The 12,547-nt window shown below is 25.8% G+C and overlaps 1 protein-coding gene across 1 annotated transcript in view; it reads right to left on the bottom strand.

Moving 5' to 3' along the window:
- Positions 1–6,348: 6,348 nt before the first annotated feature.
- Positions 6,349–12,547, bottom strand: part of Sox102F (transcription factor Sox102F) — a 213,842-nt gene continuing 207,643 nt past the window's right edge. Inside the window, exons 8-9 of the mRNA XM_075378012.1 lie at positions 12,147–12,299; positions 6,349–6,758 (exon numbers count right to left, since the gene is read on the bottom strand). Coding sequence (XP_075234127.1) covers positions 6,406–6,758; positions 12,147–12,299 — 506 coding nt within the window. The 3' untranslated portion in view covers positions 6,349–6,405. The remainder of the gene's footprint in view (positions 6,759–12,146; positions 12,300–12,547) is intronic.

Below are 12,547 nucleotides of genomic sequence, written 5' to 3'. Positions count from 1 at the left end.
TTAATTATCACAAATGTAAAAAACAAAAACAAATATATAACATGAAATATTTTTTATTTAGTTTAGAATTACAATTTCACTATATAATTATTAAAGAAACAATATATTAAAGAAATTTGAAATAACAGAAAATAATTCCTTCTGATTTATGACTAACTATATATATATTTTTTAAATAAATAATTTTTATGTTACTCAAAGAGCTGGTGTATATTGATTATTGGTAATACTTTACATGTCAGTTCAGTTGTATGTATGACAAAAGATGTAGATATAAGATAGTAATTCAACCTAAATCTTTTCATATGATGCAATTGTATTTTTAAACTCCGTTATTGTACAATATAGAACTGAAATGACCACATCTAAACTGCAATAAATTCAATCAAACAAGTTAACTGTAGTAATTATAATTTCTATTTAATTTACATTGTGTTTTGGAGAATTAAAGAAAAATTTCTCTTAGATTTAAATTTATGAAGTCACTGAAGTGTGGATTTAAATTTATGAAGTATGGATCATCTTTAAATTATAGTGATTTATACATTTTTATTTTTTCATTATATTAATATAAAAATAAAAGTTCAAACATGCTATGCATGAAGTGAAATGTGTCGAACTTGAATATGTAACTGAATAACAACAAATTGAATACATGAAATCCATCGGAGTAGACTGATTATTAAATAATACATATTACATTAGACTGCAATGGTATGTGATAATGGTATAATTATTATTCTACTCATTTAGAGAAAACATATTTAGAACAATAATAAAAATTTAACTTTTAATTATAAATAGATGAACAAGCAGTACAGACAATGAAATTCCCTCGATCAGTAAAGGGTGGACTTGATTAATCAATTAACAAGGACATTCAGGTAAATTTGTAGATATTTTCTATCGATTAAAAGAGCATATAGACTTAAGTGGAGTGGATATCTTAACAGGAGAAGAATTTTCTATTTAGAAAAACATTTACCCTTCATATCCAAAAAGTACAGACCCGGCAAAGGAGAAGTATTGGAAGACAAAGAAAAGATGGGTATTGGAACAGGCGATACTGCCTAATCCATGAAGGCAGAAGAATTATAAAAAGAAATATTTGTAACAAATGTATTAAAATAAACACAAACATCATTAATGTTTTTTCCACTTTTCCTTTTAATAGTATATTAATTTAAGGTAAAATTCAGAGGTGAACTCTTGAAACCATTTGAGATCACAACAGGACTGCTCCAAGACGATGGTTATGAGGTCCTAGAAATGGCTCCTAGAAATGGTAATGAGGGAATAGTTCAAAAAATGCCCCCCAAAAGTAAAAATAGGCCAAAAATCAAAACAAACTGTCTTGGTTACGCTGAAAACTTGGCACTGCTAGCAAATGACATCGACAAACTAAATCACAGATACTAGAATTTCAAAACATGACAAATAAAATTGGTCTCAAAATATAATTTAAAAAGCCAGAAATTATGCCCCAAAAACATACATGATTAAAAGAAGTAAACGTAAATGGTAATAAAATCAGAATCGTAACCCCATTTAAATACCTCAGAGAAATAATAAAAATCAACCTAAACAAAAAAACCTCTATCCAAATAAAAACAAACAAACTAGCTAAAGCTAAAAAATTAACCTAGTATACTTACAATAAAAAAATGCCTGGTAATAAACACAGAAATAAGACACTACAGCACAGTTATAAAACCAGAAGCCACATATGCATTAGAAATGCTCTTCCACCTGAATGAACAATCAAAGACAGACCGACTCCAGAAAATCGAAAGAAGAATTGTAAGAACCTGCATCAATAAAAAGTACCAGAAAGACGAGTAGTGGTGGATTGTACTCAATAAAATCGTATACAAAGAGTTAGAACTTATCACTCATACTGTGTGTAAGAGAAGACTGGTTTTTTTGGATACCATGAGGATGTAAGATTCAAGACTTCAAAAAAACCTAGTACAGTACAATCTCGATTCAAAAAACATTAAGACAGGATGCAGATAGATCACGGAAAGAAGAAAGGATCTGAAGGAAATTTGACTTACACCAGAAGATACCATAGATAAAATAAAATTAAATAAAAAAATTCCAGAACAAAAACCCTCATTTCATATTCACAAGAAAAAACTCACAACACCAACATTTTCAACACAAGAAAGTGCAGAAAGATTGGAACATATGAAAAAGTACAGCACAAAGATCGGAACGTATGAAAAAGTACCACAAGGCCCGAACAGTCCCATCGAAGAGACTTTGATAATGGACTAACTAAAGTGATCCTATGCGGTCATAAAATATAATAATAGTATATATTTATTTTTAAATTTTATTTTATCAAATGAAAAACTGATTTTTAAAAATATTTAGTATAGATTATAATATTGCAGTTTTGATTTGTATGAACCAGGATTTGTCATAAATTTTTCTAGCTTGCATGTATTTTATACTATACAATCAAAATTAGGCTGAAAATTAAACGGAATTGAAAAAAAAATTATTAAACAAACAATATTGGAAGATTTTTTTTTTATTTTATCTTTTTTAAATAAAATTTCTGTACAAGTAACATGTAATATTATAAATTATTTATTTTAAAAATACATATATATATTATCACAATAAAAAAGTAAATAATAAATGATATAATTAGATACTGAAAATTTATTTATTATATAAACATTTAATATGTCAAAATTAATGTGCGTGATGAACTGTTAGATTGACTTATATTTAATATTTCTCCCTCCACCACTTTTAAATGACCATGTTAATAAAAATACCTAGTTTTTACTGAGAACAAATGATGATAAGAGAAAAAAAACACTTTTACTATATTTCACAGGTCTTGTCACAATAAGCAAACATGTTTATCAATATATCATTAATAATTATTCTCCACTCAAAAAAAAAAAAAAAAAAAAAAATAATATATTAAAAAATGGTCACAGATTTTAAATGTATAATTATTTTTTTCATAACTATACCTTAAGTAAAAAAAAATTATTTAAATAACTCTAAAACTTCTAAAATACCATTTCAACTGAAAAAAAATTATTTCTAAAATAAAAAAAAATTAAATATTCATTAAAAAAAGTAAACAACATGAATTTACTAAAATAATGTTTGTCTTACAATTAAATAAATCACTGAAATTAATGCCTTAATAAGATTTAAATCACAGAATAATAATAATAAAACATCTATTAATAAAATATTATAACAAATAATAATATAGAACACGTTACTCTACAATAAAAAGTAATAATAATAATGCAATAACCTAAAAATTTATAAGTACTATTATATAATTATTATTTAATATTTACATAATGTTTTTTTATTAATAATAATAATTGTAACTATGCGTAATGATTATTTCTTCCACCTCAATTTATTTTATAATACAATTATAAATTATATTCTAAAATGAATTTTTGTTAAGTGTTTTATTATTATTATTAATATTTTTATCTTTTTATTTAAAAATTTATGTACAAATGAACAAATTTGATAAATACAAAAAAAAAAAAAAAAGAAAAAACGTTAATGATAATAGAAAATTGAAACACAATCGCACTACCTCTTCATCTCAGACTAGAGAATGGGTTTTTATAAAATGTTTAATTAAAATTCATTAAATAATGCATTATAATTATTATTTTAATATTATCTAATTTTTTTTTAAATATATACTTATATATTTAAAAACTTAATTGTATAATAATTCATTATTAAAATGAATGTGTAATACTTATTTTAATGATTAATTTAAAGGTCTCTGCTGTTAAAATTATTTTGTAAAACAACTTTAAGATTATAAAATTAAATATTTTTAAAATCGTAATTTACAAAAAAATTATGTTATTATAATGTAAAATAACAAAAAATTACCATAAACTGGTATTAATAAATTAAAAAAAAAAATTATCTTCATATAAAGTACAATGCGTCTTAAGTTTTATAACTGTACTTTCTTGTGCAGATTGGAAGAGGTATTTTAGTAGTGAGTGACGGAATTATACTGGCCAGAATGCGAGAGTGGGGAAAACGCACAAATGTGGTTGAAAGCTGAACAATATCGTGTACATATAACAGTTCATTTCTCTCCCCGTCCTACATAAACCCACCACACTCGTTCACCAACATTAATACGTACTTTTAGGCAAGCATAGTGAAATAGTGAGCATCAACCAACTACACTAACAAAACTTAAGATTTATAATCTTATCAAACATTTTTTTTTTTTTTTTTTTTTTGTTAATATTCAGATCAAATGTAAATATTACATTTTAATGATTTTTAGCACCATTTTTTTGTATATTAGATAGCATAACCTAATGGTAGTGTACGATCTGATACCAGATGAAATTTATTCATATAAATTATAAAAAGTTATTCTCAATCATAAGAAGCATCATATGTCAGGGTTATTAGGAAAATTTACAAATTAAGTGATTACATTCTTTATTGAGCCAAATACTCTGCTACCACACACTTGCATGATATTCCCATCAAAATTTAGGGATATATCGCATTGCAAATGACTGTGACCTTTATTCTGTTTACCACTGTAAATTATTTTCAGAAATATTGTATTTTATTACATGATTGTATTTCATTTTCAGAAATACAAACTAAGTATGGTATTTTTTGTACTCAAGTGTTTTACATGTATCATAGCTATTAAGATAAACCAAGATAAATAGTGTAAAGTGATAAATTATAGTATTCCTTTCTGTTATGAAACAAATCAGTTATATTATATAGGGGAAATCTATTCCTAAATAACTTAAAAATTACTTTACTATTTGAAAATTTCTATGGGTTTTACTGGAAGAAGTGTGAAAATTTTTTTTATACTGTGTAAATTTCAGATAAAAATTTATGAAATATAGTTAACAATTAAAGTATATTCTACTTAAAAATTTGAACAAAGACTCCATTGTTGACAATGAGATAAAAGGTTTTTGTTTATTTTACTTATCTTTTAATTATAGAAAGATAAAGATTTAATTATAGATAAAAATAAAGTTGTAATTGAAATTTTTAACCTTATTTATCTTGACAAAACTTAAATATCGAAACCAAATCATGGTTGATTGCAGTTGATTTTGTATGTCCTGTATAAGCAATTAGAGACATCCTGTTCTCCCTTTCATTTCCCTTATGTGTATTTTATGCATCTAAAATGAGATTTTATCCATTTCTTCATATATTTTTTTATATCATACTGAATAATTATAAAAATTAAATTCTAATGTTAAAAGGATTAAATTCGGTGATCGGTACCACACTGTTTGAATGTAAAATTCATAAATAGTAATAATAATCAGGACTCACAGATAGTGTAAAAGCTTACAAGATATTGGTATCCTGTAATGCACGAGTGAAAATGCAAATACTTGACAACAGGGCCTTGTAATGCACAGAAATTAGATGCGTTAAAAAAATACTGTAACTAACATGTTAAGGTCATTTTATATACCAAATGTAGGAGTTTGTGTAAAGTTTCAGCATTTCTTTCAAAGTTTCTGATAGGGTTAGTTATATATATTATTTTGAAAAAGAAGTTTATTTTCACTAAAAAAAAATTGTAATAGTTTGATATGGATATTTAAAGTAAAACTGATTAGAAAAATTCCTATTTGATTCTTTGTGCACTTTCGTTAATTAACAATTATTGTATAGTTTGGTACATAAGAAAAATCCATGGAAATCAATTGAAGTCATATTTTTTATAAAGAAATCATAAAGTTGACATCATTGATAACAATACATAAGTTTTTTTTAAACAGCATATGTTCGGAAGTTAAGGAATGATTATCTTGTTCCTGACAGAAAGACATAAATGTTGCTCAACAACTAACGAGTTTATACTTCGATTATCTTAATAATGTAGAATTTTTTCCAAGATATTCCAAATACGAAATTGTTAAATTATTCACATTATACAATAAATCATAGTAACAGTCTGCTTGATCCATATACTGATACTCATGTTAATTGAGTATTAAATCTCTTGGAATCAGTAAATCAAACTTTTTTTATCAAAAAGTCAATAAAATAATGAAATGTTAAAAAACACATTTTAAATTGCGATCAAGATAATTAGCTTTAAATAAACATTGCAAACTAAACTCTAATTTTCTTAGAGATGAAATTCCAGATAAAAGTAGTCATGGATATACTTTTCTTTAACGATTAGTTTTAAAATAAAAAAAAAAAATTCAATTAAAATTAAATGAAATATCTTAAAATATATGAATTCAGCAGAGACGATTATAAATAATTAATTTAAGTGTTAAATGATGAGGTTGATGAAAATAAATTATAATTATAATAATTAGTACTAAAATTGTACTGTTGGTAGAACTGAAAATTTTGCTCGTTATTTCAGTCATCGTTATGGGAACTAGGGCTAGGTGAATTATCTGATGAAAACGTGAGCATGTCTGATGGTGAGATTGATCCATCAGGATTATATCCATAACTCGGTCCAGCAGCTCCAGAAGGACCAGGGCCGGCTTCACCTCTACACCATAGCTGACGCATTTCATTACGTCGTTGCCTCATTAATGTCTTATATTCAGATATTCTCATTTTTTTACCATCTACAATGCACGTCCTCTTTGGTCGTGGTCTGTACCTGTAATCTGGATGTTTTTCCATATGTAATTTCGATAATCTTGATTGTTCCTCATAATATGGTTGTTTTTCAGCATTCGACATAGCTTTCCATCGAGCACCTGCAAATAATAAAAATTGAATTTAGAACAAAAATAATAATATTTTCACTGAAATTTTCACATAAATTATTTTTATTTGGCACAACCTGATGAAATCATGTGCAGTCTTCCTGGGCCAACTTTGTGAAAAGTTTTATTCATAAACTCCTCTGAAACTATTTGACCAATGTTTTAAAATTTTTTATGCATGTTCTATATACAATTCACAACTGGAAATGCACAATTCAATTCTGATATTTCTAGGTCTATTGATTCCAGAATTAAATTGACTATTTTTCAAACAAATTGATAATTTTTTCAAATTAATTTATTTTTCATAAATATTTAGGTTTTTAAGGTCACTGAATTTTTCAAACTTAAATATTTATTCACACACACACACACGGTTCTGCAATGATTTTTTGATTCAATTTTTATTATCTATCAAACAATAAAAAATGTGCACAGGTTATGTGAATGATGCAAGTAAATAAAAATCTTTGGAATATTTTAAAATTAGATTTGAAATACTAGTCTGTGTTATAGTAATATAACCAAAGAAAGATACATTAAAATTTTATTACAAAATTTGGAGATATAAAATTTTTGAGTGTAAAATTTATTTAAAAAAAAGAAATTCCAAAACCCATTGAAATTTGTGTTCTAGATTAAAAGTGTGAAAAATTACATAAACCAATTTGCCTTGTAAACGAAGAGTTCTATTAGTTGCTTAATGCCAGATCAAAGATGTACGAGTCAAATTGTTTTAACACAAAATGAGGGGTACAATGAAGAATATAACATCAAGCACATTATTCATGAACAAAATAATACAGAAATCTTCAGGAAAAATTTGAAGATGATTTATGAAATTTACAGTTTTATTTCTTACAACTTTTACTATTTATGGCTTTTTCATAGAATTCAAGCAATAACAAGTTGGTCTATCCTTGAGTTTATAAAATCTCTGAAGAAATTTCTTATTTCATTTGTAGTTAATGATTTGCTCTTAAATGTCCCTTTATTGTGATTGCACTGTAGAAAACTGGGAAATTCTTTTGACGTGTATCTTCAAAACAAAAAATTAAACGTTATTTGTAAAATAAAATAATCAATTACTAAGGTTAATTCCTTCTTTTCATAACATTTTTCAATAATCCAGTCATTGATATAATATCAATACAGAAATTATGTCAGATCTAGTTACTTCATTCTAACCTCTAACAATCTGTAAAATTATCCTAGTAAATTAATTAATGTAAACTTAATATTAAACTAAGAAATTTACTGTTACTTGCTAAAATTAAAATTTTGATAGCTTCCTTAATGTGCCAGCAAAATTTTAATGTTAGACTTGAATTTACCTAATTTTTTTTTAACTTTTCTCTTTTCCATTTATTACAATTAATAATTTGTTTTCTTGTCTTTGCACCAACATTTACATTTGATACCACTGCATTTATTTTGAATAATTATAATACTTCAAATATAATTAAAACCAGACAAAAATGTAACTCACTGTATCAGAAGTAGCCAACTACTTTTTTTCTGTTTAGCCTCTGGAACCAGCATTAGATATTACTTCAGAGAATGAATGAGGATGATATGTATGAATGTAAATGAAGTGTAGTCTTGTACAATTTCAGGTCTACCATTCCTGAGATATGTGGTTAATTGAAAACCCAACCACCAGAAACACCAGTATCCATGATCTAGTATTCAAATCTGAATGAAAGTAAATGCCTAACTTCCTTTACTATGATTTGAACCTTATAATTCTTGATTTCAAAATCAGCTGATTTGCGATGATGAGTTCACCTCTAGACCAACTCGGCGGGTTGCTAGCTAACTATTAGAATGAATAACCTAAATAGTGCTGTGGATAGTCAAATGTCAAAAATGCTAGCCTACCATTAGTTGAATGGAAAATGTTTTGAAACCAAATTTTGGATGGGATATTGAATGGTATTGAATCAGGTCTATATTTTAACTTAAAAAAAATATGGATTCTCCAACATCTGCCACTTAATTTTAATCATAAAATATGTAGATCAGTACTAATTTTTTTTTCTTTAATGTATACATTGCAGTCTGATCAAGTAGTGAACAAAATGAAACCCTCCCTGGCACAAATGAAATGAGAATTATATGAATGATATGTAAATGAGGCATAGTCTTGTAAGACTCAAGCTGACCATTCCTGAGAGGTGTGGTTAAGGGAATCTCAATCATCAAAGTGCATCAGTATCCATTGTTTAGTAATCAAATCCGTATAAAAGCAATTAAATAAACCTAAAAAATTTGAACCTCAGAACTTTCAACTTCGAAAGATCAGCTGTTAAACAACTGGTTTGTGACAAGTTAACCACAAGACCAGCCAGTGGGCTAACAGTAGTTAACCCACTGAGTTGGTCTAGTGGTGAACTGTTATTGATTTTAATGCTACATCGTGGATACCAGTATTTTTTGGTGTTGGTATGTATGAATTAACCACACATCTCAGGAACGGTCGACCTGAGACTGTACAAGACTACATTTACAGGCTAAACAGAAAAAAGAAAGTGACTAACGGTAAACGATTGATGTGATGCGTGATACTGCTTAAAAAATTTATTAAATAAGCCCGAATGCTTTTTTTTTTTAATTTTGAACAAGTAAGAAACGTGTTATTATTTTATATAATTATTTACATAAATATTATTAAAAAAAAAAGATATACAGACACAAGATAAATAGTGTAGTTAAATTCACAGTAATGAAAGGATTAACGATGATAATTTTTTATTTGAATATTCAGTTATGAAAATTAGAATAATAAAGTTAAAATTATGAATTAAAAACATAATTAACAATGAAATATTGTTACAGTTATTGAACTGATAATGATATTATAAAATTAACAATAATAGAAGAATTACTAAAATACTTCATAATAATTACACACTCATAAACATGATAACAATATCGTGATGCAAACATCATCATCATCCACATATGTCTTTTTTTTTTAAATATCAGTTTTATGTAAAATTTTTTTATTATTTAATAATAAAGGGGAAAAAATTAAATAATTGAAATAAATCACCAAGATAAAAAACAAAAATTTAATTGATTTATTAACAATAATTGTTTATTATCTTTTGTCATCATTGACTTTTATACAATAATGAAATAATAATAATAATAATCAATCATCATCGTAAATCAAAAGACAATTAAAAGAATTCTGATCCAATTGATATATATATATACCATTGTATATCAATAGATATGAAACAACTTTACCAAGGTTAAATATAACGATTTATATAATTTTCAAATATAATATTAAACAATAATGTTTAACTATTTCTATTTTTTATTTTTAAGATAAAAAAAAGTCTGGATTCATAAATGATTTTAAATAATAATGGACAACACTTAAATAAGTTGAAGTAATTAAAATATGACAAACGACATGGAAATAATAAAATAAGCTATTAATTAATTTTTATTGTTTTCTTTTTGTTTTATATTGAAAAATCAGTTAATTATTTATTATTTTATAAATTAAAAGAAATAAATAAAATAAGAAATATTAATGTCTAGACTATTATCATATTATAAATTATTTTACTTCCTTAATTTAATTTTGATCCGATTTAAATGAGTTGTAATAAAGTGGATTTAAATTGAAGATAAATTAATTTTATTTTAATTTTATATAAACTAACAACACTACTAAACTAGTTACAAAAAGATAAAAATATATATATATATGCAGAATGAAAATTCTCCTTTTAGAGGTAGATATTACACAATAAATCTATAAAAATGCAATTAAAGAGATGAAAAAAAGATTATAACTGAAATAGATACTTTTGATTGGTTTATAAAACAACTTTTATCTGATTTCGTTTAACACCTAATTTTTAGTGACACATGTATGTGAATCATTAATGGAAAGATCAACAGACTCAACATATGAATTTGGGAAACAGGAAACTCTAAAGAAGCAGATGTGTGATTTGCCTGAAGGTAAACACTTATCTTATGCTATCTCTCATGAAAAGGTGTAAATTGCTCTTTTTTTCAAAAACACAGTAACTAGAAGAGCTTATCTTGACATATTCATGTCTCAAATCAAGGAACACACTGAGAATTTCATTCGTGTACTAGATGAGTTCTCTCTTAAGTTAACCTTTTCACCTTTAATTTCAAGGAATTCAGTAATAATTTAAAAATTTCATTTCACCATTCTGTTTAATAAATAATATTTCTTATATACATAAAAGCCGTATTGAAAGTAAAAAGAATTTGTGCAGAATGCTTGCACAGGTGGCTTATAGTATCAATGCAGTCAGTTCATATTGTATTTGATAAATCTGTGTTAAGTTTTGACCATCAGTATGGTATTATAGTTTTCCTGAGCATGAAGAAATGTGGAAAAAAAATAAAGAAAATCTCATCAGATATAAAATTCAAAGTGTGATCTTGTTTTTAAATCTAAAAACTTTCACATCATAAAAATTTAATGGTAAATAAGTTGAAAGTTTATGAATGAATTAATTGTGAGAAAAAAGCTGGTATCATGTTTAATGGTGTGTCAGTTAGAATTTTGGCTTCTAGATTATTTGGTCTAGCATTTGATTCCCAGAAAGGATGTAGAATTTCTTTATGTATCATTTCGTACATCTCATATTCTTTGTTAAAATATGTATGCAGCTTTAGCATGTTTAAGATTACAATGTTAAAATAAAAAATTAATGATATCAAAAAAGTTTAAATGAATCAATTGTATAAATATCTCTGATGATGGTGAACTGAAGTAAAATATTGTAAATGACATTTTAGGTTACATGATATATTATCAATGGATTACAACATTAATTTTCTCAAATTTCAAGCCCAGTTCTACATGAAGTTACCATTCAACATTTTAAGAATAAAAAAATTTTACTGAATGATTTCCACACTTCCTGTCCAAAGAAGAAAGAGTAAATGGTAGTGGCATGGTAGATATTCCTTGACTGATGTTATTAAGAAGGTTTCAAGAAAATTCTTAAGCATGTTAGTGGTAATGAAACATTGATGTTATAAAATTACTAAAAGTAATTATCAATCAATGGAATGGCGTAACTCAAGCACTCCCTTTAAAGTAACGTAAATTCTAGGCACCTCCAAAAAATAAGTGAGTGCTTTCTAGAACCAAATAGATTTCTCACTGATTTCTTTCCAAATACAACAAAGATAAACTCGCAAATTTACTGTGAAAAACAATGAAAAACCTACTGTAAAATTGAAATGTATTGTTCCACAATAATGCTTGATTGCACTCAGCTCCAACAACACTTGCATTATTAAAAAATGTTAGACAACATATTAGAATCTGAAGTAAACAAAAAAAAAAAAAAAAAAATTATACCTTACCTAATATCTTTGAAATATTAGAATTATGCATATCTGGACATGCTTTTAATATCTTTCTTCGTTCATCTTTAGCCCAAACCATAAATGCATTCATAGGACGTTTAATGTGCGGCTTGCTTTCCCCATCACGTTTTTGTTGACGTACCATTTTTGCTGTAAGAAAAAAACAACAGAAAATTAATTAAAGATTTTTAATTTAAATATGCAAACAAAACCCATTTACTACTAAGTAATTAGTTTATCTTTACAAGTGTAGGGGAAAGATGTACAAAGTAAAGATAGAAGAATTTGAAATGCAGTTATGAAGGAGATTGAAAAAAATTGAGTGTAGACAAATGAAACGTAAAATATTAATAATGTGAGTAAATGAGAATAGAAGAAGTGGGGTTACAATGATCCAG

Source organism: Lycorma delicatula, chromosome 11 (genome assembly GCF_047948215.1).
Source record: "Lycorma delicatula isolate Av1 chromosome 11, ASM4794821v1, whole genome shotgun sequence".
NCBI classification, from domain to species: Eukaryota; Metazoa; Arthropoda; class Insecta; order Hemiptera; family Fulgoridae; genus Lycorma; species Lycorma delicatula.
Note: the sequence above shows the minus strand (reverse complement) of the source record. Positions and strands in the feature narration are given on the sequence as shown.